This window comes from Chiloscyllium punctatum, chromosome 2, assembly GCF_047496795.1.
Source record: "Chiloscyllium punctatum isolate Juve2018m chromosome 2, sChiPun1.3, whole genome shotgun sequence".
NCBI lineage: Eukaryota > Metazoa > Chordata > Chondrichthyes > Orectolobiformes > Hemiscylliidae > Chiloscyllium > Chiloscyllium punctatum.
The window spans coordinates 2,150,235-2,177,729 of record NC_092740.1 but is presented as its reverse complement, the minus strand read 5'-3'; the positions used below and the strand labels follow the sequence as shown (position 1 = coordinate 2,177,729).

At 50.9% G+C, this 27,495-nt stretch overlaps 1 protein-coding gene across 1 annotated transcript in view; it reads left to right on the top strand.

The window, feature by feature from the left end:
• The window catches only part of agxt2 (alanine--glyoxylate aminotransferase 2), a 60,231-nt gene that overhangs the window by 13,765 nt on the left and 18,971 nt on the right, over positions 1 to 27,495 (top strand). The window contains exons 6-10 of the mRNA XM_072592820.1: positions 1,666 to 1,759; positions 3,870 to 3,963; positions 10,813 to 10,913; positions 20,774 to 20,866; positions 24,541 to 24,673. Coding sequence (XP_072448921.1) covers positions 1,666 to 1,759; positions 3,870 to 3,963; positions 10,813 to 10,913; positions 20,774 to 20,866; positions 24,541 to 24,673 — 515 coding nt within the window. The remainder of the gene's footprint in view (positions 1 to 1,665; positions 1,760 to 3,869; positions 3,964 to 10,812; positions 10,914 to 20,773; positions 20,867 to 24,540; positions 24,674 to 27,495) is intronic.

The window sequence follows — 27,495 nt, the reverse complement described above, 5'->3', positions numbered from 1 at the left end:
GGGCACGGTCCCCCCTGCACCCCCCTTACCCCGGGGCACAGTCCCCCCTACACCCCCCTTACCCCGGGGCACGGTCCCCCCTGCACCCCCCTTACCCCGGGGCACGGTCCCCCCTTCACCCCCCTTACCCTGGGGCACGGTCCCCCCTTCACCCCCCTTACCCTGGGGCACGGTCCCCCCTTCACCCCCCTTACCCTGGGGCACAGTCCCCCCTACACCCCCCTTACCCTGGGGCACGGTCCCCCCTGCACCCTCCTGTCTTTGGGCACTGTCCCCCCTACACCCCCCTTACCCCGGGGCACGGTCCCCCCTACACCCCCCTTACCCTGGGGCACTGTCCCCCCTACACCCCCCTTACCCCGGGGCACGGTCCCCCCTACACCCCCCTTACCCTGGGGCACTGTCCCCCCTACACCCCCCTTACCCCGGGGCACGGTCCCCCCTACACCCCCCTTACCCTGGGGCACGGTCCTCCCTCCACCCCCCTTACCCTGGGGCACAGTCCCTCCTGCACCCCCCTTACCCTAGGGCACAGTCCCTCCTGCACCCCCCTTACCTTCGGACACGGTTCCCCCCTGCACTCCCCCCTACCCTGGGGCATGGTCTCCCCCTCCATCCCCCCCATCCCCACCCTGGGGCACAGTCTCCTCCCTCCCCCCATCTTCCCCCTGGGTCATGTTCCCAATCCTCAGGATTATCAGTGGGACCTTTGCCAGGATCTGATGCTGTTGGTCATGTCCCTGGTTAACCAGAGTTGGTTCCTTCCCTTCCGAGAGTACCCCTTCCCCACTGGGGGGGGGGGGGATCTGTGCTGTGAGTCACGGACTGTTTTCCCAATCATTGACCATTGCCCTTCACCTGGTTTTGATGCTGACTTCCTTGCCCAGACGGTGAGGCCTGTGCTGCTGTTGTCCCTCTCTCCTGACCCTCCATGAGGTTTAAGGAGACAGTGAGGACGGCAGATGCTGGAGATCAGAGTCAACAAGTGGTGCTGGAAAAGCGCAGCAGGTCAGGCAGCATCCGAGGAGCAGGAGAATCGACGTTTCGGGCAGGAGCCCTTCTTCTCTATTCCTGTTCCTTTGATGCTGCCCGACCTGCTGCGCTTTTCCAGCAACACATTTTCACCTCCGTGAGGTTTGGTCACTCCTTCGCAGGATGTGGTGGTCACAGGTGACACCAGGATTTATTGGCCATCCCTAATTGCCCAGAGGGCCGTTCAGAGCCAACCCCATCACTGTTGGTCTGGAGTCACGTATAGGCCAGACCAGGTAAGGTTGGCACGTTGCTCCTCGGAAGGACATGAGGAACCAGTTGTCTACAGTTACATTGTGGCTCTCAGTCCATAAATGTGTCTCCTGGTGAGGGGCCATCACCCTCAATCAGACCCAAAACGGGTGAGGGGCTCAGCTGAGGGACTCACACCCAATGTGCTGACTGGCCCCCCCTGCCTGCCATCCTTACCCAGCCAGGGCCCTCCATCTCACTCCAGACACACAGTAATGCCACTCCCTCTGAGTGGGCCTTGGGACAGTGTGAGATGATCAATGACCACTGGCCAGCGACAGACGTGGACACAAACATCCCGTCACGGGGTCAGCACAAACAGGAGTTTGTGAAATGACGGCCCACTCAGTTTCTGACAATGCCTCACTGTTTACTCTCCAGTGGAGGTTATCACGGGGCGACAATCAGCGCAATGGGATTGACATCGATATCCAACTGGAAATATAACATCAGTGCGAATACCAACTGTCACCCAGTGAGTACTCCCCTCGATAAGGGAACAGTAGAATCACACACACTGACTCTCACTGGGGTACAGTCCCCCACACACTGACACTCACTGGGGTACAGTCCCCCACACACTGACACTCACTGGGGTACAGTCCCACACACACTTACTCTCACTGGGGTACAGTCCCCCACACACTGACACTCACTGGGGTACAGTCCCACACACACTGACACTCACTGGGGTACAGTCCCCCACACACTGACACTCACTGGGGTACAGTCCCCCACACACTGACACTCACTGGGGTACAGTCCCACACACACTTACTCTCACTGGGGTACAGTCCCCCACACACTGACACTCACTGGGGTACAGTCCCCCACACACTGACACTCACTGGGGTACAGTCCCACACACACTTACTCTCACTGGGGTACAGTCCCACACACACTGACCCTCACTGGGGTACAGTCCCACACACACTTACTCTCACTGGGGTACAGTCCCACACACACTGACTCTCACTGGGGTACAGTCCCACACACACTGACACTCACTGGGGTACAGTCCCACACACACTGACCCTCACTGGGGTACAGTCCCACACACACTGACACTCACTGGGGTACAGTCCCACACACACTGACCCTCACTGGGGTACAGTCCCACACACACTGACCCTCACTGTGGTACAGTCCCACACACACTGACACTCACTGGGGTACAGTCCCACACACACTGACCCTCACTGGGGTACAGTCCCACACACACTGACCCTCACTGTGGTACAGTCCCACACACACTGACCCTCACTGGGGTACAGTCCCACACACACTGACTCTCACTGGGGTACAGTCCCACACACACTGACTCTCACTGGGGTACAGTCCCACACACACTGACCCTCACTGGGGTACAGTCCCACACACACTGACTCTCACTGGGGTACAGTCCCACACACACTGACCCTCACTGGGGTACAGTCCCACACACACTGACCCTCACTGGGGTACAGTCCCACACACACTGACCCTCACTGTGGTACAGTCCCACACACACTGACCCTCACTGGGGTACAGTCCCACACACACTGACCCTCACTGGGGTACAGTCCCACACACACTGACCCTCACTGTGGTACAGTCCCACACACACTGACCCTCACTGGGGTACAGTCCCACACACACTGACTCTCACTGGGGTACAGTCCCACACACACTGACCCTCACTGGGGTACAGTCCCACACACACTGACCCTCACTGGGATACAGTCCCACACACACTGACACTCACTGGGGTACAGTTCCCACACACACTGACTCTCACTGGGATACAGTCCCACACACACTGACACTCACTGGGGTACAGTCCCCACACACACTGACTCTCACTGGGGTACAGTTCCCACACACACTGACTCTCACTGGGGTACAGTTCCCACACACACTGACTCTCACTTAGGGTACAGTCCCCACACACACTGACTCTCACTGGGGTACAGTCCCACACACACTGACTCTCACTGGGGTACAGTTCCCACACACACTGACCCTCACTGGGATACAGTCCCACACACACTGACACTCACTGGGGTACAGTCCCCACACACACTGACACTCACTGGGGTACAGTCCCACACACACTGACTCTCACTGGGGTACAGTTCCCACACACACTGACTCTCACTTAGGGTACAGTCCCCACACACACTGACTCTTACTGGGGTACAGTCCCACACACACTGACCCTCACTTGGGTACAGTTCCCACACACACTGACTTTCACTGGGGTACAGTCCCCCCCACACACTGACCCTCACTTGGGTACAGTCCCCACACACACTGACCCTCACTGGGGTACAGTCCCCACACACACTGACCCTCATTGGGGTACAGTCCCCACACACACTGACCCTCACTGGGGTACAGTCCCACACACACTGACTCTCACTGGGGTACAGTCCCACACACACTGACCCTCACTGGGGTACAGTCCCACACACACTGACTCTCACTTGGTACCTGTGTGGGTCTCGATGTAAGTCTGTGTCAGATTCCCCAGTAATGGTGACCTGGCGATGGTTTAGTTTGAACCTTGTTCAGTTTCTGTTGTAAGTGGAGTTTCGTTTTCCCAGGCCATGTGCCCTGATGTTTTCCGAGGGCTATGGGGAGGGAGCCGCTGTCGTGATAGTGTCGTCCAAACCCTGCGATCCTGCAGCTGCACTGCAGGTACGTTTGGTTATCGCTGTTTCTTTCTGTCTGTCTTTATTTCTTGACTGGATGGAGTATTCGTGACTGCCCCGTGTGTATTTGTGTATTTGTGCTGTCCCTGTGTGTTTATGCCTGTCGGGGTGTGTTTACGCCTGTCCCTGTGAGTTTACGCCTGTCCCCTGTGAGTTTATGCCTGTCCCCTGTGAGTTTATGCCTGTCTGTGTGTGTTTATGCCTGTCGGTGTGTCTTTATGCCTGTCGTTGTGTGTTTATGCCTGTCGTTGTGTGTGTTTATGCCTGTCGTTGTGTGTTTTTATGCCTGTCTGTGTGTTTTTATGCCTGTCGTTGTGTGTTTATGCCTGTCGTTGTGTGTTTTTATGCCTGTCGGTGTGTGTTTATGCCTGTCGTTGTGTGTTTATGCCTGTCGTTGTGTGTTTTTATGCCTGTCGGTGTGTGTTTATGCCTGTCCGTATGTGTGTTTATGCCAGTGAGGGTCAGCCATGATCATATTGAATGGTGGTGCAGGCTTGAAGGACCGAATGGCCTACTCCTGCACCTAATGTCTATTGTTTTATCCTCATATTTCATCTTCCCCCCCAACTTTGCTTCCTTCGTTATCCTCTGCTCTTTAAAGGCTTCCCAATCCTCTCTCTTTTCATTTGTGAGGGGTAAGTCATGCCTCACAAACCTTATTGAATTCTTCGAGGGTGTGACAAAACACATTGATGAAGGTAGAGCAGTGGAAGTGGTGTACATGGATTTTAGTAAAGTGTTTGATAAGGTTCCCCATGATAGGCTCATTCAGAAAGTAAGGAGGCATGGGATGCAGAATTGGCTGGCCCATTGAAGGCAAAGGGTGGTAGTAGGTGGAACGTATTCAGCCTGGAGCTCGGGGACCAGTGGGGTTCCACAGGGATCTGTCTGGGACCTCTGCTGTTTGTGATTTTTATAAATGACTTGGATGAGGAAGTGGAAGGGGTGGGTTAGTAAGTTTGCCGATGACGCGAAGGCTGTTGTAAGTTGCAATTGGACATTGACAGGATGCAGAACTGGGCTGAGAAGTGGCAGATGGAGTTCAACCTGGAAAAAGTGTGAACTGATTCACTTTGGAAGGTCGAGTTTGATTACAGATTACAGGGTTAGAGGCAGGATTCTTGGCAGTGTGGGGAACAGAGGGATATTGCGGTCCATGTACATAGATCCCTCAAAGTTACCACCCAAGTTGACAGGGTTGTTAAGAAGGCGTACGGTATGTTAGCTTTCATTAGCACGGGGATTGAGTTTAACAGCCACGAGGTTATGCTGCAGATCTATAGGGCACTGGTTAGACCACACTTGGAATATTGTGTTCAGTTCTGGTCACCTCATTATAGGAAAGATGTGGAGACTTTAGCGAGGGTGCAGAGGAGATTTCCCAGGATGCTGCCTGCACTGGGGGGCATGTGTTATGAAGAAAGGTTAAGGGAGCTAGGGTTTTTATCATTGGAGTGAAGAAGGATGAGAGGTGACTTGATAGAGGTGTACAAGATGATGAGAGGCATAGATAGAGTGAATAGACAGAGACTTTTTCCCAGGGTGGAAATGGCTATCACAAGGTGCATTGGAGGAAGGTTTAGGGAGGGTGTCAGATGTAGGTTCTTTACACAGAGAGTGGTGGGTGTGAGGAATGCACTGCCAGCGATGGGAGTAGTGTCAGAGACATTAGGGACATTCAACTTCACCAACACATTCCACCCTGACCTTAAATTTACCTGGACCATCTCTGACATCTCGCTCCCCTTCCTGGACCTCTCCATCTCCATTAGTGACAACCGACTTGACACTGACATTTTTTACAAACCCACCGATTCCCACAGCTACCTGGATTACACCTCTTCCCACCCTACCTCTTGCAAAAATGCCATCCCGTATTCCCAATTTCTCCGCCTCCGCCGTATCTGCTCCCAGGAGGACCAGTTCCACCATAGGACACACCAGATGGCCTCCTTCTTTAGAGACCGCAATTTCCCTTCCCACGTGGTTAAAGACGCCCTCCAACGCATCTCGTCCACATCCCGCACCTCTGCCCTCAGACCCCACCCCTCCAACCGTAACAAGGACAGAACGCCCCTGGTGCTCACCTTCCACCCTACCAACCTTCGCATAAACCAAATCATCCGCCGACATTTCCGCCACCTCCAAAAAGACCCCACCACCAGGGATATATTTCCCTCCCCACCCCTTTCCGCCTTCCGCAAAGACCGTTCCCTCCGCGACTACCTGGTCAGGTCCACACCCCCCTACGACCCACCCTCCCATTCTGACACTTTCCCCTGCCACTGCAGGAACTGTAAAACCTGTGCCCACACCTCCTCCCTCACCTCCATCCAAGGCCCTAAAGGAGCCTTCCACATCCATCAAAGTTTTACTTGCACATCCACCAATATCATTTATTGTATCCGTTGCTCCCGATGCGGTCTCCTCTACATTGGGGAGACTGGGTGCCTCCAAGCAGAGCGCTTTAGGGAACATCTCCGGGACACCCGCACCAATCAACCACACCGCCCCGTGGCCCAACATTTCAACTCCCCCTCCCACTCTGCCGAGGACATGGAGGTCCTGGGCCGCTCCCTCACCACCAGACGCCTGGAGGAAGAACGCCTCATCTTCCGCCTCGGAACACTTCAACCCCAGGGCATCAATGTGGACTTCAACAGCTTCCTCATTTCCCCTTCCCCCACCTCATCCTAGTTTCAAACTTCCAGCTCAGCACTGTCTCCTTGACTTGTGTGAACTTGTCCGACCTGCCTAGCTCCTTTTCCACCTATCTATTCCACCATCTCCTCCCTGACCTATCACCTTCATCCCCTCCCCCACTCACCCATTGTACTCTATGCTACTTTCTCCCCACCCCCACCCTCCTCTAGCTTATCTCTCCACGCTTCAGGCTCACTGCCTTTATTCTTGATGAAGGGCTTTTGCCCGAAACATCGATTTTGAAGCTCCTTGGATGCTGCCTGATCTGCTGTGCTCTTCCAGCACCACTAATCCAGAATCTGGTTTCCAGCATCTGCAGTCATTGTTTTTACCTCTAAGGTCAGACTAACCTACATACCCTTCATTGTACTAACTCCCATGGGCCTCTCCAAGAGTCACTTGAATGTCCCTAATGTCTCTGACCCTACTCCCATCACTGGCAGTGCATTCCTCACACCCACCACTCTCTGTATAAAGAACCTACATCTGACACCCTCCCTAAACCTTCCTCCAATGCACCTTGTGATAGCCATTTCCACCCTGGGAAAAAGTCTCTGTCTATTCACTCTATCTATGCCTCTCATCATCTTGTACACCTCTATCAAGTCACCTCTCATCCTTCTTCGCTCCAATGATAAAAACCCTAGCTCCCTCAACCTTTCTTCATAACACATGCCCCCCAGTGCAGGCAGCATCCTGGGAAATCTCCTCTGCACCCTCGCTAAAGTCTCCACATCTTTCCTATAATGAGGTGACCAGAACTGAACACAATATTCCAAGTGTGGTCTAACCAGTGCCCTATAGATCTGCAGCATAACCTCGTGGCTGTTAAGCTCAATCCCCGTGCTAATGAAAGCTAACATACTGTACGCCTTCTTAACAACCCTGTCAACTTGGGTGGCAACTTTGAGGGATCTATGTACATGGACCGCAATATCCCTCTGTTCCCCACACTGCCAAGAATCCTGCCTCTAACCCTGTAATCTGCAAACAAACTCGACCTTCCAAAGTGAATCAGTTCACACTTTTTCCAGGTTGAACTCCATCTGCCACTTCTCAGCCCAGTTCTGCATCCTGTCAATGTCCCATTGCAACTTACATCAGCCCTCCACACTATCCACAACTCCACCAACCTTCGTGTCATCGGCAAACTTACTAACCCACCCCTTCCACTTCCTCATCCAAGTCATTTATAAAAATCACAAACAGCAGAGATCCCAGACAGATCCCTGTGGAACCCCACTGATCCCCGAGCTCCAGGCTGAATATGTTCCACCTACTACCACCCTCTGCCTTCAATGGGCCAGCCAATTCTGCATCCCATGCCTCCTTACTTTCTGAATGAGCCTATCATGGGGAACCTTATCAAACACTTTGCTAAAATCCATGTACACCACTTCCACTGCTCTACCTTCATCAATGTGTTTTGTCACACCCTCGAATAATTCAATAAGGTTTGTGAGGCATGACTTACCCCTCACAAATGAAAAGAGAGAGGATTGGGAAGCCTTTAAAGAGCAGAGGATAACTAAGGAAGCAAAGTTGCGGGGGAAGATGAAATATGAGGATAAAACAATAGACATTAGGTGCAGGAGTAGGCCATTCGGTCCTTCGAGCCAGCACCACCATTCAATATGATCATGGCTGATCATTCCCAATCAGTATCCTGTTCCTGCCTTATCCCCATAACCCTTGATTCCACTATCTTTAAGAGCTCTATCCAACTCTTTCTTAAATGAATCCAGAGACTGGGCCTCCACTGCCCTCTGGGGCAGAGCATTCCACACAGCCACCACTCTCTGGGTGAAGAAGTTTCTCCTCATCTCTGTCCTAAGTAACAGGTGTGTGGGGCAGTGTGGGGATCTAGTTAGAAGGTAAGCTAGTTAGTCATGTAAAAGAAGATTGGAAGAGGTTTTTTTAACTCACTAAAACTTAAGAGAGAGGCAAGAGTGGAAAATGAGGCTGGAAACGTAATGGGGAAGAGAAGTGTCAGAGGAACAGAATGGGAAATTTACATCAGTTTCATCGTGGAAGATCCCAGCAACAGACCAAAACGTCATGGGAGTTAGGGGGCAGAGGGGAGTATAATGACCATCACTGAGGAGAAGGTGCTGGGGAAGGTCTGAAAGTGGATAAATCACCCAAGGCCAGACAGACTACAGCCCAGGTTCTGAAGGAGATGGCAGGGATTGTAACAACCAGGTTTGATAGTGGAGTACAGGTGGACATGGATTTCCAGAAGGTCTTTGACAAGGTGCTGCACAGGAACCTGCTGAATAAGACAACAGCCCTTGGAGTTAGGGGCAAGGGATTGGTATGGGTAGAGGACTGGCTGACTGGCAGAGATCGGGGATAAAGGTATCTTTTTCAGGATAGCATCTGGTGACTAGTGGAGCTCTGCTGGGGTCAGTGTTGATACCACAGCGATTCACATCGTACATTAACAATCTGGACGAAGGAACTGAAGGCATTGTTGCTAATTTTGTAGTTGGTACAAAGATAGGTGGAGGGACAGGTAATGTTGAGGACGTGAGGCTGCAGAAGGACTTGGACAGGCTGGGAGAGTGGGAAAAGATGTGACCGATGGAATACAATGTGGGAAAAGGTGAGGTTTTGCACTTTGGTACGAGGATTAGAGGCAGAGACTTTTCTAAATGGGGAAAGGCTTTGGAAATCTGAAGCACAAAGGGATTGGGTGTCCTAATTCAGGATACTCTGAAGGTTCTCAACCACTCCTCAGGTTCAGTTGGCAGTTAGGAAGGCAAATGTAATGTTCGTATTAATTTTGAGAGGGTTAGAATACAAGAGCAGAGATGCACTGCTGAGGCTGTTATAAGGCTCTGGTCAGACCAGAATATTGAGGGCAGGTTTGGGTCCCACGTGAGGAAGGATGTGCTGGAATTGGAAGGGTCCAGAGGAGGTTTATAGAAGTGATCCTGGGGACGAAAGGCTTGTCACATGAGGAGTGATTGTGGATTCAGGGTCTGTATTTGATGGAGTTTAGAAGGAGGATGGGCATATCATTGAAAAATATGGAATACTGAGAGAGACCTGGATAGAGTGAACGTGGAGAAGATATTTCCACTAGTAGGCGATACTAGGATCCCAGGGCATAGCGTCAAGGTGAAGAGACAACCCTTTCGAACTGAGATGAGAAAGGATTGCTTTAGTCAGAGGGTGGGGAATCTGGGGAACTCATTGGCGCAGAGGGCTGTGAGTTTATTTAAGACCCGAGATAGATAGGGTGAGGGTCAGATGTTACATGGAGAAGGCTGGAGAATGGGGTTGAGAAACACATCAGCCATGATTGAATGGGAGAACAGACACGATGGACTGAATAGCCTAATTCTGCTCCTGGGTGTGATGGTCTCATGATGTCCCCTTCCTGAAGCCGTGCTGACCCTGCGTGATTACAGTCTGTATTTCCAAATGCTGTGCTGTCAGATCCTTTATAATAGACTCCAACATTCTCCCAATAACAGACAGTAATCTAACTGGCCTATAGTTACATGTTCTTTGTCTTTTTCCTATTTCCAATGGAAGTGTTTCAGTGACAATTTTCCAATTTTCTGAGACTATTCCAGAATCTCAGTATTCCTGGAAGATTACTGCCAGTGCATCCAACATCTCGATATCTACTTCCTTTCACACCCAAGGATACATTGCGTCAGGTCCAGGGGACTTAGCGATCTTTAGCACGAAAAGCTCCCTTAGCAGTTTCTCTCACGTGATAATTATTCTTTTTATTTCTTCTCTTCCTTTTGCCCCTTGAATATTCAGTAATTTTGGTCTGCCATTATTATTTTCAATTGTGCAGATCGATTTAAAGTATTTTGTTCAACTCCTCTGCCACTTGCTGGCTCCTCATTATTCATTCCCCAGCCTCATTCTCTCAGGGTCCTCTGTTCACTTTGGCCTCTCTTCCTGTGAGGAGGGTGAACGTGTTGGCTCGCCTGTGTGTGGGCATGTGGCTGAGGGAGGGAGGGAGGGAGGGGGCTGGAGATTGTTGAGCAGGTGGCATCAGGAAGGGGTATGCCCGCTGGTGTATGGGTGAGGGGCTTTCAATCCCAGGAGGCTGTGCCAGCTATGTTTGTTGAATGATGTGGGTTCTTGTTGTCTCTTTGTGCTTCAGACAGATGCCATGCCAAGGACCAGTACATTAACCAGCTTCACAACACCCTCCAATCAGCTGTCCCCAAGAAAATAGCTGCTTTCATCGCTGAACCCATCCAGGTAGGGCGTCACAGAACCCATCTTCAGAAAGCCATCAGGATCAGGGTCCATTGGGATGGTGTAGACTGGGAGTAAACGGGAAGGGGTTTCGGTCCATTGGAACGGTGTAGAGTTGGAATGAATGGGTAGATTAGGGTCCACTGGATGGTGTAGAGTGGGAGTGAATGGGAAGGGGTTTGGGTCCATTGGGATGGTGTAGAATGGGATTGAATTGGAAGGGGTTTGGGTCAATTGGGACAGTGTAGAATGGGAGTGAATGGGAAGGGGTTTGGGTCCATCAGGATAGTGTAGAATGGGAGTGAATGGGAAGTGGTTTGGGTCCATTGGGACTGTGTAGAGTGGGAGTGAGTGGGAAGGGGTTTGGGTCCATTGGGACGGTGTAGTGCGGAGGTGAATGGGAAGCGGTTTGGGTCCATTGGGACAGTGTAGAGTGGGAGTGAATGTGAAGGGGTTTGGGTCCATTGGGATGGTGTAGAGTGGGAGTGAATGGGAAGGGGTTTGGGTCCATTGGGACGGTGTAGAGTGGGAGGGAATGGGAAGGGGTTTGGGTCCATTGGGACAGTGTAGAGTGGGAGTGAATGGGAAGGGGTTTGAGTCCATTGGGCCGGTGTAGAATGGGAGGGAATGGAAAGGGGGTTGGGGTCATTGGGACAGTGTAGAGCGGGAGTGGATGGGAAGGGGTTTGGATCCATTAGGATGGCGTAGATTGTGAGTGAATGGGAAGGGGTCTGGTTCCATCGGGACGGTGTAGAGTGGGAGTGAATGGGAAGGGGTTTGGGTCCATTGGGACGGTGTAGAGTGGGAGTAATTGGGAAGGGGTTTGGGTCCATTGGGACAGTGTAGAATGGGAGTGAATGGGAAGGGGTTTGGGTCCATTGGGACTGTGTAGAGTGGGAGTAAATGGGAAGGGGTTTGGGTCCATTAGAACAGTGTAGAGTGGGAGTGAATGGGAAGGGGTTTGGGTCCATTGGGATGGTGTAGGATGGGAGTGAATGGGAAGGGGTTTGGGTCCATTGGGACGGTGTAGAGTGGGAGTAAATGGGAAGGGGTTTGGGTCCATTGGGACAGTGTAGAATGGGAGTGAATGGGAAGGGGTTTGGGTCCATTGGGACTGTGTAGAGTGGGAGTAAATGGGAAGGGGTTTGGGTCCATTAGAACAGTGTAGAGTGGGAGTGAATGGGAAGGGGTTTGGGTCCATTGGGATGGTGTAGGATGGGAGTGAATGGGAAGGGGTTTGGGTCCATTAGGACAGTGTAGAGCGGGAGTGGATGGGAAGGGGTTTGGGTTCATTGGGACAGTGACGAGTGGGTGTGAATGGGAAGGGGTTTGGGTCCATTGGGACGGTGTAGAGGGGCAGTGAATGGGAAAATGTTTGGAGTCCATCGGGATGGTGTAGAGTGGGAGTGAATGGGAAGGGGTTTGGTGTCCATCAGGACGATGTCGAATGGGAGTATATGGGAAGGGGATTGGGTCCATTGGGACGGTGTAGAGTTGGAGTGAATGGGAAGGGGTTTGGGGCCATTGGGACGGTGTCGGATGGGAGTGTATGGGAAGGGGTGTGGGGTCCATTGGGATGGTGTAGAATGGGAGTGAATGGGAAGGTGTTTGGGTCCATTGGGTTGGTGTAGAATGGGAGTGAATGGGAAGGTGTTTGGGTCCATTGGGACGGTGTAGAGCGGGAGTGAATGGGAAGGGGTTTGGGGTTCATCGGGAAGGTGTAGAATGCTAGTGTATAAGAAGGGGTTTGGGGCCATTGGGATGGTGTAGAGTGGGAGTCAGTGGGAAGGGGTTTGGGTCCATTGGGATGGTGTAGAGTGGGAGTGAATGGGAAGGGGTTTGGGTCCATCAGGATAGTGTAGAATGGGAGTGAATGGGAAGTGGTTTGGGTCCATCAGGATAGTGTAGAATGGGAGTGAATGAGAAGTTTGGTGTCCATCAGGACGATGTCGAATGGGAGTATATGGGAAGGGGATTGGGTCCATTGGGATGGTGTAGAGTTGGAGTGAATGGGAAGGGGTTTGGGGCCATTGGGACGGTGTCGGATGGGAGTGTATGGGAAGGGGTGTGGGGTCCATTGGGATGGTGTAGAATGGGAGTGAATGGGAAGGTGTTTGGGTCCATTGGGACGGTGTAGAGTGGGAGTGAATGGGAAGGGGTTTGAGTCCATTGGGACGGTGTAGAGTGGGAGTGAATGGGAAGGGGTTTGAGTCCATTGGGATGGTGTAGAGTGGGAGTGAATGGGAAGGTGTTTGGGTCCATTGGGACGGTGTAGAGTGGGAGTGAATGGGAAGGGGTGTGGGGTCCATTGGGTTGGTGTAAAGTGAGAGTGAGTGGGAAGGGGTTTGGGTCCATTGGGACGGTGTAGAGTGGGAGTGAGTGGGAAGGGGTTTGGGATCCATTGGGACGGTTTAGTGTGGGAGTAAACGGAAAGGGGTTTGGGTTGTTTGGGACGGTGTGGAATGGGAGTGAATGGGAAGGGGTTTGGTTCCATCGGGACGGTGTAGACTAGTAGTGAATGGGAAGGGGTTTGGATCCATTGGGATGGTGTAGAATGGGAGTGAATGGGAAGGCGTCTGCGTCCACTGGGACCGTGTAGAGTGGGAGTGAGTGGGAAGGGGTTTGGGTTCCTTTGGGATGGTGTAGAGTGGGAGTGAATGGGAAGGGGTTTTGGTCCATTGGGACGATGTATAGTGGGGGTGAATGGGAAGGGATTTGGGATCCATTGGGACGGTGTTGGACGGGAGTGAGTGGGAAGGGGTTTGGGTCCATTGGGACGGTGTAGAGTGGGAGTGAATGGGAAGGGGTGTGGGATCCATTGGGTTGGTGTAAAGTGAGAGTGAGTGGGAAGGGGTTTGGGTCCATTGGGACGGTGTAGAGTGGGAGTGAGTGGGAAGGGGTTTGGGATCCATTGGGACGGTTTAGTGTGGGAGTGAACGGAAAGGGGTTTGGGTTGTTTGGGACGGTGTGGAATGGGAGTGAATGGGAAGGGGTTTGGGGTCCATCGGGACGGTGTAGACTAGTAGTGAATGGGAAGGGGTTTGGATCCATTGGGATGGTGTAGAATGGGAGTGAATGGGAAGGCGTCTGCGTCCACTGGGACCGTGTAGAGTGGGAGTGAGTGGGAAGGGGTTTGGGTTCCTTTGGGATGGTGTAGAGTGGGAGTGAATGGGAAGGGGTTTTGGTCCATTGGGACGATGTATAGTGGGGGTGAATGGGAAGGGATTTGGGATCCATTGGGACGGTGTTGGACGGGAGTGAGTGGGAAGGGGTTTGGGTCCATTGGGACAGTGTAGATTGGGAGTGAATGGGAAGGGGTTTGGGGCTCAGTGGGATGGTGTAGAATGTGAGTGAATGGGAAGGGGTTTGGATCCATTAGGATGGCGTAAATTGTGAGTGAATGGGAAGGGGTTTGGTTCCATCGGGACGGTGTAGAATGGGAATGAATGGGAAGGGGTTAAGGTCCATTGGGATGGTGTAGGATGGGAGTGAATGGGAAGCGGTTTGTGGCCATTGCGACGGTGTAGAGCGGGAGTGAATGGGAATGGGTTTGGGATCCATCGGGACGGTGTAGATTGGGAGTGAATGGGAAGGTGTTTGGGGTCCATCGGGACGGTGTAGAGTGGGAGTGAAAGGGCAGGGGTTTGGGTCCATTGGGATGGTGTAGAATGGGAGTGAATGGGAAGGGGTTTGGATCCATTGGGACGGTGTAGAGTGGGAATGAATGGGAAGGGGTTTGGGGTCCATTGGGACGGTGAAGAATAGGAGTGAATGGGAAGGGGTTTGGGGTCCATCGGGATGGTGTAGAGTGGGAGTGAATGGGAAGGGGTTTGGGTCCATTGGGATGGTGAAGAATAGGAGTGAATGGAAAGGGGTTTGGGGTCCATCGGGATGGTGTAGTGGGAGTGAATGGGTAGGGGTTTGGGTCCATTGGGACAGTGTAGAGTGGGAGTGAATGGGAAGGGGTTTGGGGTCCATCGGCACGGTGTAGAGTGGGAGTGAATGGGAAGGGGTTTGGGTCCATTGGGACAGTGTAGAGTGGGAGTGAATGGGAAGGGGTTTGGGTCCATTGGGACGGTGTAGAGTGGGAGTGAATGGGAAGGGGTGTGGGGTCCATTGGGTTGGTGTAAAGTGAGAGTGAGTGGGAAGGGGTTTGGGTCCATTGGGACGGTGTAGAGTGGGAGTGAGTGGGAAGGGGTTTGGGATCCATTGGGACGGTTTAGTGTGGGAGTAAACGGAAAGGGGTTTGGGTTGTTTGGGACGGTGTGGAATGGGAGTGAATGGGAAGGGGTTTGGTTCCATCGGGACGGTGTAGACTAGTAGTGAATGGGAAGGGGTTTGGATCCATTGGGATGGTGTAGAATGGGAGTGAATGGGAAGGCGTCTGCGTCCACTGGGACCGTGTAGAGTGGGAGTGAGTGGGAAGGGGTTTGGGTTCCTTTGGGATGGTGTAGAGTGGGAGTGAATGGGAAGGGGTTTTGGTCCATTGGGACGATGTATAGTGGGGGTGAATGGGAAGGGATTTGGGATCCATTGGGACGGTGTTGGACGGGAGTGAGTGGGAAGGGGTTTGGGTCCATTGGGACGGTGTAGAGTGGGAGTGAATGGGAAGGGGTGTGGGATCCATTGGGTTGGTGTAAAGTGAGAGTGAGTGGGAAGGGGTTTGGGTCCATTGGGACGGTGTAGAGTGGGAGTGAGTGGGAAGGGGTTTGGGATCCATTGGGACGGTTTAGTGTGGGAGTGAACGGAAAGGGGTTTGGGTTGTTTGGGACGGTGTGGAATGGGAGTGAATGGGAAGGGGTTTGGGGTCCATCGGGACGGTGTAGACTAGTAGTGAATGGGAAGGGGTTTGGATCCATTGGGATGGTGTAGAATGGGAGTGAATGGGAAGGCGTCTGCGTCCACTGGGACCGTGTAGAGTGGGAGTGAGTGGGAAGGGGTTTGGGTTCCTTTGGGATGGTGTAGAGTGGGAGTGAATGGGAAGGGGTTTTGGTCCATTGGGACGATGTATAGTGGGGGTGAATGGGAAGGGATTTGGGATCCATTGGGACGGTGTTGGACGGGAGTGAGTGGGAAGGGGTTTGGGTCCATTGGGACAGTGTAGATTGGGAGTGAATGGGAAGGGGTTTGGGGCTCAGTGGGATGGTGTAGAATGTGAGTGAATGGGAAGGGGTTTGGATCCATTAGGATGGCGTAAATTGTGAGTGAATGGGAAGGGGTTTGGTTCCATCGGGACGGTGTAGAATGGGAATGAATGGGAAGGGGTTAAGGTCCATTGGGATGGTGTAGGATGGGAGTGAATGGGAAGCGGTTTGTGGCCATTGCGACGGTGTAGAGCGGGAGTGAATGGGAATGGGTTTGGGATCCATCGGGACGGTGTAGATTGGGAGTGAATGGGAAGGTGTTTGGGGTCCATCGGGACGGTGTAGAGTGGGAGTGAAAGGGCAGGGGTTTGGGTCCATTGGGATGGTGTAGAATGGGAGTGAATGGGAAGGGGTTTGGATCCATTGGGACGGTGTAGAGTGGGAATGAATGGGAAGGGGTTTGGGGTCCATTGGGACGGTGAAGAATAGGAGTGAATGGGAAGGGGTTTGGGGTCCATCGGGATGGTGTAGAGTGGGAGTGAATGGGAAGGGGTTTGGGTCCATTGGGATGGTGAAGAATAGGAGTGAATGGAAAGGGGTTTGGGGTCCATCGGGATGGTGTAGTGGGAGTGAATGGGTAGGGGTTTGGGTCCATTGGGACAGTGTAGAGTGGGAGTGAATGGGAAGGGGTTTGGGGTCCATCGGCACGGTGTAGAGTGGGAGTGAATGGGAAGGGGTTTGGGTCCATTGGGACAGTGTAGAGTGGGAGTGAATGGGAAGGGGTTTGGGTCCATTGGGACGGTGTAGAGTGGGAGTGAACGGGAAGGGAGTTGGGGTCCATTGGGTCGGTGTAGAGTGGGAGTGAATGGGAAGGGAGTTGGGGTACATTGGGTCGGTGTAGAGAAGAGGTGAATGGGAAGGGGTTTGGATCCATTGGAACGATATAGAGTGGGAGTGAATGGGAAGGGGTTTGGGATCCATTGGGACGGTTTAGTGTGGGAGTGAACGGAAAGGAGTTTGGGTTGTTTGGGACGGTGTGGAATGGGAGTGAATGGGAAGGGGTTTGGATCCATCGGGATGGTGTAGAGTGGGAGTGAATGGGAAGGGGTTTGGGTCCATTGGGATGGTGTAGAGTGGGAGTGAATGGGAAGGGGTTTGGGTCCATTGGGATGGTGTAGAGTGGGAGTGATTGGGAAGGGGTTTGTGGCCATTGCGACGGTGTAGAGCGGGAGTGAATGGGAATGGGTTTGGGGTCCATCGGGACGGTGTAGATTGGGAGTGAATGGGAAGGTGTTTGGGGTCCATCGGGACGGTGTGGAGTGGGAGTGAATGGGAAGGGGTCACGGTCCATTGGGATGGTGTAGAGTGGGAGTGAATGGGAAGGGGCTTGGGTCCATTGGGACGGTGTAGAGCGGAAGTGAATAGGAAGGGGTTTGGGGTCCATTGGGACGGTGTCGAATGGGATTATATGGGAAGGGGATTAGTTCCATTGGGACGGGTAGAGTTGGAGTGAATGGGAAGGTGTTTGGTCCATTGGGACGGTGTAGAGCGGGAGGGAACGGGAAGGGGTTTGGGTTCATTGGGATGGTGTAGAAAGGAAGTGAATGGGAAGGGATTTGGGGCCATTGGGATGGTGTAGAGCGGGAGGGAACGGGAAGGGGTTTGGGTTCATTGGGATGGTGTAGAGTGGGAGTGAATGGGAAAGGGTTTGGTTCCATCGGGACGGTGTAGAGTGGGAGTGAATGGGAAGGGGTTTAGGTCCATTGGGATGGTGTAGGATGGGAGTGAATGGGAAGGGGTTTGGGGTCCATCGGGACGGTGTAGAGCAGAGGTGAATGGGAAGGGGTTTGGGTCCATTGGGACGGTGTAGAGTGGGAGTGAATGGGAAGGGGTTTGGGGCCATTGGGATGGTGTAGAACGGGAGTGAGTAGGTATTTCGATGCTATAGTGGTCTGCTGGGGTGATTTAAAGGACAATTCAGAGTCTATGAATTTGCTGTGGATCTGGAGTCTCACATAGATTGGACTGGGTCAGGATGACAGCTCCAATGGGTATATTGGTGTCAATGCAATAAGCAGAGTTGGGCTGATAGGTGGTTCATAAATTCATTCTACACAAATATCAAGCAATGACTGTCTCCAATAATAATAATAATAATAATAATAATAGTCTTGCCATTCAATGGTGTTACCATCACTGAATACCCCAACATCAACATCCTGGGGGTTACCATTAATCAGAAACTTGACTGGACTCATCACATAAACACAGCAGCTACAAGAACAGGTCTGAGGTTAGGAACACTGCGGTGAGGAACTCATCACCTGACTCCCCAATGCCTGTCCACCATCTATAAGGTACAAGGCATAGAATCATAGAATTGTACTGTACAGAAGGAGGCCACTCGACCCATCATATTTGTGCCAACTCCCAAAAGAGTTGCCCAGCTAGTCCCACTCTCCAACCCTGTCTCTATAGCTCTCTAATTCCATCGCTTTCAAATATATACCCAGCTCTGTGTAAACAACTCTCTGCAGAAAGAAGGTTCTCCTTATCTCGCTCCGAGCTCTCTAGCTGATAATGTTGAGATTGTGACCCCTAGTTACTGATATACCGACTAGCAGCAGCAGAGTATCCTTCTTTATCCTTTTAAGATGGCTCAGGATTTTATACACCTCAGTAAGGTCAGCTTTTAATCTGCTCAGCTCTGAACCTCTCTCATCTCTCCATGTATGTAAAATCCCTCATTCCCGGAATCAGTTTCTTCCATCTCCTTTGAACTCTCTCCAGGGCTTTGAAATCTTTCCTTAAATGAGGTGCCTAGAACTGAACACAATACTCCACATGTGGTCCGACCAATGACTTGTGGAGGTAGAGCATCACTTCCTTGATGTTATACTCTATGCCTCTGTTTAGAATCCCAAGGCTCCTATAAGCTGCTTAAGAACGGTTTCAGCTTGTCTGGCCCCCTTCAGAGTAGCATGTACACGAACCCCAAGGTCCCTCTGCACCTGGCCCCCCACCCCTGCCCCCACCCTCCATGTTATCCTATTGAGCTGGGATTGCCTCTCTGGGTAGCATCCAATGAAATGTATTCTGTCACATTTCTCTGCATTGAAGTTGATCTGCCAGGTGTCTGCCTATTAGACCAACTTGCTAATATCCCTCAAAACTCCTCACAATTCACTATTCTCCATTTAGCTTCGTGTCATCTGCACATTTAGAGATTTTGCTCACAACACCCATCTCCAAACTGTTTATATAGATCAGAAAAAGCCATTCCCTGAGAAACACCCCTTTCATCTTGCCTCCAGTCTGAGAAATGTCCATCTACATCAACCCTCTGTTTTCTATCTTTTGGCCAACTCCTAATCCATATTGTCAAGAATCCATCAGTCAACCGGTCAGGTGGCTCTGTAATAAATACCTTCCAAAGTTCAAATATACAACATCCACAGTATTACCCTCACCCACTGCCTGTGTCACCTCATCAAAGAACTCAACTAAATTTGTCAGATATGGCCTGCCCTTGACAAAGCCATGCCCATATTAACTGACTTTCCTCAAAGTATATACTTGTCTTATCCCATATGATGGCCTTCATCAGTTTTCTCCTTATTGATGTCGAGCTGACGGGTTTGTAGTTTCCTGGGTTATCTTCATCTCTTTCTTAAACAACAGCATCACATATACAATGCTCCAGTCTCACAAGACTAGTCCTATGATCAGAGAGGCCTGAAACATTTCTCTACAATTAGCTCCCTGACCTCTCTCAGCAATCTCTTCTTGAGTGTTGTTGGAATACTCCCCACTTGCCCCTGGCTGGGGGCAGCTCCAACAACACTCAAGAAGCTTGACACCATCCAGGACAAAGCACCCACATCCACAAACATCCCCTCCTTCCCTCCCCCACTGACCCTCACTCGCAGCAGTGTGTACCAGCTACAAGATACTCTGCAGAAACTCACCAAAGATCCTCAGGCAGCACCTTCCAAACCCCACGGCCACTTCCATCTAGAAGGACAAGGGCAGCAGATACATGCGAACACCACCCCAAGCCCCTCCCCAACCTGACTTGGAAATATATCGCCGTTCCTTCACTATCGCCAGGTCAGAATCCTGGAATTCCCTCCCTCAGGGCATTATCGGTCACCCTACAGCACATGGACTGCAGTGGGTCAAGAATGCAGCTCACCCCCACCTTCTCAAGAGGCAACTAGGGATGGGTAATAAATGCTGGGCCCAGGCAGTGACCCCCACATCTCACAAGTGAATTAAAGAAGCTTTCCCTGCCCTTGGTTGTCAAAGACCCTGTCAATGCCCCTGACCACACTGTGCCTGCTGTGCGCCATGCTCTCAGGGCTGTGTTTGTCCAGATCACACTGGCATCCAGGAGACCTCACATACTGCTGCCACTACACATCACCTGTCCTACCATTTGTTATTTATTTTAATTAACTCCTTAAATAATTTTCTCAACTATCTGTTGCCTGTTTTTATAGTTTTATTAAACTCTAACCATTATTTTCTAGAACAATTTACATGATAGGCATCAAATTGAGATGACCCAGTGAGCAACTCCTGTCCAGGGAGCAGGGACAAAGCCATTTCCGAGGCTGGGCTCTGCTTGTCCACACTCCTCCAACTCATTCACCTTCAGATGGGATTCTAATAGAAGCTGATTCTGGTAGAAATGATACTCACTTCATGGGCTGGTAGGAACACGGTAGGCTGAATGGCCTGCACTGTAACAGTTTGTGTGATTCTGTCTTCCCACAGGGCGTTAATGGGACGGTCCAATACCCGAAGGGGTTTCTGAAGGAGGTTGCTGAGATTATCCGAGAACGGGGTGGATTATACATTTCTGATGAGGTGGGAGACTCTGTGCCTTTGAGTATGTTCTCAGTGGGAGGGGGATCATTTTGGGATTATTATTAAAGAGGTGGATGTTACTGAGATTGTGAATTCTGCAGATGATCCTTTGAGAGGTTTCACAAGAAGCAAAGAACAATGAGGAAGGTTTCTCACCCAAAGAACACAAGATGTAGAATCTTCAACACCACTCTCCTGCCTTTTTCCCCCAGCTCCTTGTTTCTCTCAGTAATTAAACGTCTGTCCCTCTCAGCCTTGAATATCCTGAATGACCCAGCCCCCAACAGCCCCATGTGGGAAAGAATCCCACAGATTCACTCCCCTCGGAGACAGGAAATTCGGGTGAGCCCTTAGTCTGAGAGGGTGCCTTCTGGTCGCAGACTCTCCCCCCAAGGAGAAACAACCTTTCCATATCCCCCTGTCAGATCCTGGAAGAATTCTGTGGGAGGATCTGGAATTGCAGTATCATTCCCATGTGACTGTAACTAGCAGGAGGTCTCCCTCACCACCTTCTTCAGTTTGTCAATGCTGTGTAAAATATCAGGCAAGTTATCGGTTTAAGGGGAGAGGGGGAAAGGTGTTTACACAGAGGGTGGTAGGGGAGGTGCCACACTGCCAGGGGAGGTGGTAGATACAACAGCAATGTTTAAGAGACATTTGGACAGACACATGAGCAGGCAGTGAACCAGAGGGATATGGACATGTGCAGGCTGATGGGATTAGTTTGGAATGACATCATGGTCAGCACAGACATGGTGGGCCGAAGGGCCTGTTCCTGTACTAGACTGTTCTGTGTTCCATGGCCATGTGACACTCCTGGAATATACCTGATGGTTCATCTGCTACTTTAACTGGCAGATCAGAACACGGGACCCATGGGACAGACAGGAATACACGGGATACATGGGATATCACGGGAATACACGGGACCCATGGGATATCACGGGAATACACGGGACCCATGGGATAGACAGGAATACACAGGATACATGGGATATCACGGGAATACACGGGACCCATGGGATATCACGGGAATACACGGGACCCATGGGATAGACAGGAATACACGGGATACATGGGATATCACGGGAATACACGGGACCCATGGGATATCACGGGAATACACGGGACCCATGGGATAGACAGGAATACACGGGATACATGGGATATCACGGGAATACACGGGACCCATGGGATATCACGGGAATACACGGGACCCATGGGATAGACAGGAATACACGGGATACATGGGATATCACGGGAATACACGGGACCCATGGGATATCACGGGAATACACGGGACCCATGGGACAGACAGGAATATACGGGATACATGGGATATCACGGGACCCATGGGATATCACGGGAATACACGGGACCCATGGGACAGACAGGAATATACGGGATACATGGGATATCACGGGAATACACGGGACCCATGGGATAGACAGGAATACACGGGACCCATGGGATAGACAGGAATTATTCTGAGGGAAGTTAAGTTAAGTTATTTATATTTCTGGATAATGGCTGCTATTTCTAAATCTGAGCAGTTCCTGTGTTTATCAAAGTCCCAGAAAGGTCCGAATGAATTCAGGTTGTAAACAATTCTATTTTAAATTATCCTTTTTACTGATCAGATCAAAGGTAGTCAGGATCAAAGATAAAATATTAACATTTATTGTCATAGAATCCCCAACCGTATCATAGAATTCCCGACAGTGTCATAGAATCCCCAACCGTGTCATAGAATTCCCGACAGTGCGGAAGCAGGTCACTCAGCCCATCAAGTCCGCACCAACTCTCCGAAAAGCATCCCACCCAGACCCAACCTATCCCTGCAACCCTACATTTCCCATGGCCAATCCACCCTAACCTGCACATCCCTGAACACGATGGGGCAATTTAGCATGGCCAATTCATCTAACCTGCACATCTTTGGACTGTGGGAGGAAACCCACGCAGACACGGGGAGAATGTGCAAACTCCACACAGAGAGTCACCCGAGGCTGGAATCGAACCTGGGTCCCTGGCACTGTGAGGCAGCAGTGCTAACCACTGAGCCACAATGTCGCCTCATTAGATACAAGGCTAATGTGTTTCAGGTATGAGAAGGAAATAATATTGAGATCAGGTTACATTCTTCCCTATAATCCTTGAAATATCTCAGGGAAGGCAGTTGCTTTGCCCAGCTGCATTGTAAGAGTGAAAGGTCGAATTATGTTGGCCTGGACCGGAGTTAGAGAACGTATTAACTGTCCTGCTGAAGGGAAAGATTGAAGATAGAATTCTGAATGTGTTAAAGGAAGCTGGAAGATTGACTTAGCTTGGAGCTGCAGGATGGAATTCTCAGGATAATCCTCAGTAATTCTGCTATTCGAAATAATGGGTTGGGAAACCCAAAGGCAGAAGCTGACTGGATGCTCGGAATAATAACTGTTAATGTGACCATGGCTGCATACTATCAAAGGTTCTCACTCACACTCAAACATTTGGTATTCTTGCAATTGTGTCCTGATGAGTGAAAGAACAAAATCTTTAATAGTGTATCTCTCTTGTCAGCACTAGGCAGGTTGTGACAACCAAATAACGAACTACAATCTGTCAGAGCAATAAGAATTATTGTGAGGAGGAGAGTTTGATGAGAAAAGCAGTTTGTTTTTATAGTTTCAAGTCCCAATGAACCACAAGGGAACAGGGTTTGGTCGATGGTGTCGCTTTAATCATTGAGTACAGGAAATGCTTTTCAAAATAAAACTCTGTCACCCTTTCCAGTCACGTTTCCTTAAGCCTTTATGAAGTTTGTGAACTTATTCTAAAACATGTCTCAGTGCAATGACAGGAACAGGAGGAGGCCATTCAGTCCGACAGTCCATCTGTCTGTCTGTCAGTCTGTCTGTCCATCAGTCTGACCGTCAGTCTGACCGTCAGTCTGTCAGTCAATCAATGGGTCAGTCAAACTGAGAGTCAATCGGTCAATCAGTCAGTCTGTCAGTTGGTCAGTCAGTCTGTCAGTTGGTCAGTCAGTCAGTCTGTCAGTTGGTCAGTCAGTCAGTCTGTCAGTTGGTCAGTCAGTCAGTCTGTTAGTTGGTCAGTCAGTCAGTCCGGGTTGTTCATCGACAGCCTCTCCCCAGATTCTACTCCACATTTTCAATCATTTTATAACATGGCTGATTTTAAATTAACCATTGATCCAGAATCGATGGCTATTTGTGAGCAGTGAAAGGGGGTACACTGGGGGAAGGGGCAGACAAGATGGGATTGAGGGTTGGAGAGGGGAATAGGTTGGGGAATGGATCGATGTAGAGACTGTAATGAGGTCAGTTCCCTGGTTGGGGCTGTGAACATGGTCCAATCAGGGAGCCCTGGCTGACAGATTCCAACAAGAGACTCAGAGGCTGTGTTCACTCTGAGGGAGTCTGACCAGTGTTGAGGGCTCCCTGTGTGTAAATGAAGGAGGAAGTAGTGATGATACCGATGTCTGAGGAGTGATTTCCGAGGGGAGGGGTAATGGGACAGGCTCTAGGAGGGGGTGGGGGGGGGGGGCGTCACAGTGGGTCTGTTCTGTCCTGACACGCTGGGGGTGAAAGGTTAACATGGGTTTGTCTGATTGGTCAGATTCCAGCTAGAGTGATTTCAGTTTGACCCATGACCTTGTGTGATGCATCTGACAGGTTCAAACTGGATTTGGCCGTTTGGGAAGCCATTACTGGGGGTTCCAGTCGCACGGAGTGGTACCGGATATCGTTACCATGGCGAAGGGAATTGGCAACGGCTTCCCCATGGGTGCCGTGGTTACCACACCTGGTGAGTAGTTTAAAGGTGAGGGGTTCCGCGAGAAGGACTGATCGACCAGGTAAGGATGGTAAGGCTTCTTCCTGAGAGCACATTATTGAAACCAGACAGACCATCCCCAGAACCAGCAACGGTTTCACCATCATCATTAAACCCAGAATTCCAGAGCTTTATTTTCGAATTGAAATGGTGCCTCCTTCAGGATTTGAACTTGTGTCACTGGGTTGATCATGTGGTGCTATCGCCAAGAGGCCATTGGCCTGTACCCCTGGGGTTGAATCTCCCATCATGGGTATTCTCCCTCTCGTTTTTGCTCCCAGGGTGGCTGGACCCTGACTGCACTCCCCAGAGAAAACACCACTCTCACTGTTTTCCAACATCACAAACTACACTTGAGTGAGGTGCACTCTGCAGATTTCCACAGGACTGACCTGGCAGCTACCCGTCTTCAGAGCGAAGGTCACCCAGTCCCTCTCTCAGCGCCCTTCCTGATGGGCCTGGGTGACCATGTGCTCGGCTTGATGCACTTCCTGCAGATGTGCTCACCCAGACTGTCAGGAACATCAAAGAGATCCCACAGACTGTACACCCCACAGACAACATCAGGGTATACAACACCGGGGCACACAACACCGGGGTACACAACACCGGGGTACACAACACCGGGGTACACAACACCGGGGTATACAACACTGGGGTACACAACACCGGGGTACACAACACTGGGGTACACAACACCGGGGTACACAACACTGGGGTACACAACACTGGGGTACACAACACCGGGGTATACAACACCAGGGTACACAACACCAGGGTATACAACACCGGGGTATACAACACCAGGGTACACAACACCGGGGTATACAACACCGGGGTACACAACACCAGGGTACACAACACCGGGGTACACAACACCGGGGTACACAACACTGGGGTACACAACACCGGGGTATACAACACTGGGGTATACAACACTGGGGTACACAACACTGGGGTACACAACACTGGGGTACACAACACCGGGATATACAACACTGGGGTATACAACACCGGGGTACACAACACTGGGGTATACAACACCGGGGTATACAACACTGGGGTACACAACACTGGGGTATACAACACCGGGGTATACAACACTGGGGTATACAACACCGGGGTATACAACACCGGGGTACACAACACTGGGGTACACAACACCGGGGTACACAACACTGGGGTACACAACACTGGGGTACACAACACCGGGGTATACAACACTGGTGCAAACAACACCAGGGTATACAACACCGGGGTATACAACACTGGGGTATACAACACCGGGGTATACAACACCGGGGTATACAACACCAGGGTACACAACACCGGGGTATACAACACCGGGGTATACAACACCCATACTACTCTCTGAGTAAAGAAACTACCTCTGCCATCTGTCCTATATCTATCACCCCTCAATTTAAAGCTACGCCCCCTCGTGCTCACCGTCCCCATACTTGGAAAAAGGCTCTCCCTGTCCACCCTATCTAACCCTCTGATTATCTTCTATGTCTCTATTAAGTCACCTCTCAACCTTCTTCTCTCTAACGAAAACAGACTCAAGTCCTTCAGCCTTTCCTCGTAAGACCTTCCCTCCAAACCAGGCAACATCCTGGTAAATCTCCTCTGCACCCTTTCCAAAGCTTCCACATCCTTCTTATAATGCGGTGACCAGGACTGTACACAAGACTCCAAGCGCGGCCACACCAGAGTTTTGTACAGCTGCAGCATAACCCCCTGGTTCTGGAACTCGATCCCTCTATTAATAAAACCTAAAACATTGTATGCCTCCTTAACAACCCTGTTAACCTGGGTGGCAACTTTCAAAGATCTGTGTACCTGGACACCGAGACCTCTCTGCTCATCTACACTACCAAGAATCTTACCATTAGCCCAGTACTTTGCATTCCTGTTACTCCGACCAAAGTGAATCACCTCACACTTGTCCGCATTAAACTCCATTTACTACCTTTCAGCCCAGCTCTGCAGCTTATCTATGTCTCTCTGTAACCTACAACATCCTTCGTCACTATCCACAACTCCACCGACCTTAGTGTCGTCTGCAAATTTACTAACCCACCCTTCTACGCCCTCATCCAGGTCGTTTATAAAAATGACGAACAGCAGTGGCCCTAAAACAGATCCTTGCGGTACACCACTGGTAACTGGACTCCAGGATGAACATTTCCCATCAACCACCACCCTCTGTCTTCTTTCAGCAAGCCAATTACTGATCCGAACTGCTATATCTCCCACAATCCCATTCCTCCGCATTTTGTACAATAGCCTACTGTGGGGAACCTTATCGAACGCCTTGCTGAAATCCATATACACCACATCAACCGGTTTACTCTCATCTACCTGTTTGGTCACCTTCTTAAAGAACTCAATAAGGTTTGTGAGGCACAGCCTACCCTTCACAAAACCGTGCTGACTATCTCTAATCAAATTATTCTTTGCTAGATGATTATAAATCCTATCTCTTATAACCTTTTCCAACACTTTACCAACAACTGAAGTAAGGCTCACTGATCTATAATTACCAGGGTTGTCTCTACTCCCCTTCTTGAACCGGGGAACCACATTTGCTATCCTCCAGTCTTCTGGTACTATTCCTGTAGACAATGACGATTTAAAGATCAATGCCAAAGGCTCGGCAACCTCCTCCCTGGCTTCCCAGAGGATCCCAGGATAAATCCCATCTGGCCCAGGGGACTTATCTATTTTCACACTCTGCAGTATTTCTAATACCTCTTCCTTGTGAACCTCAATCTCTTCTAGTCTAGATTCAA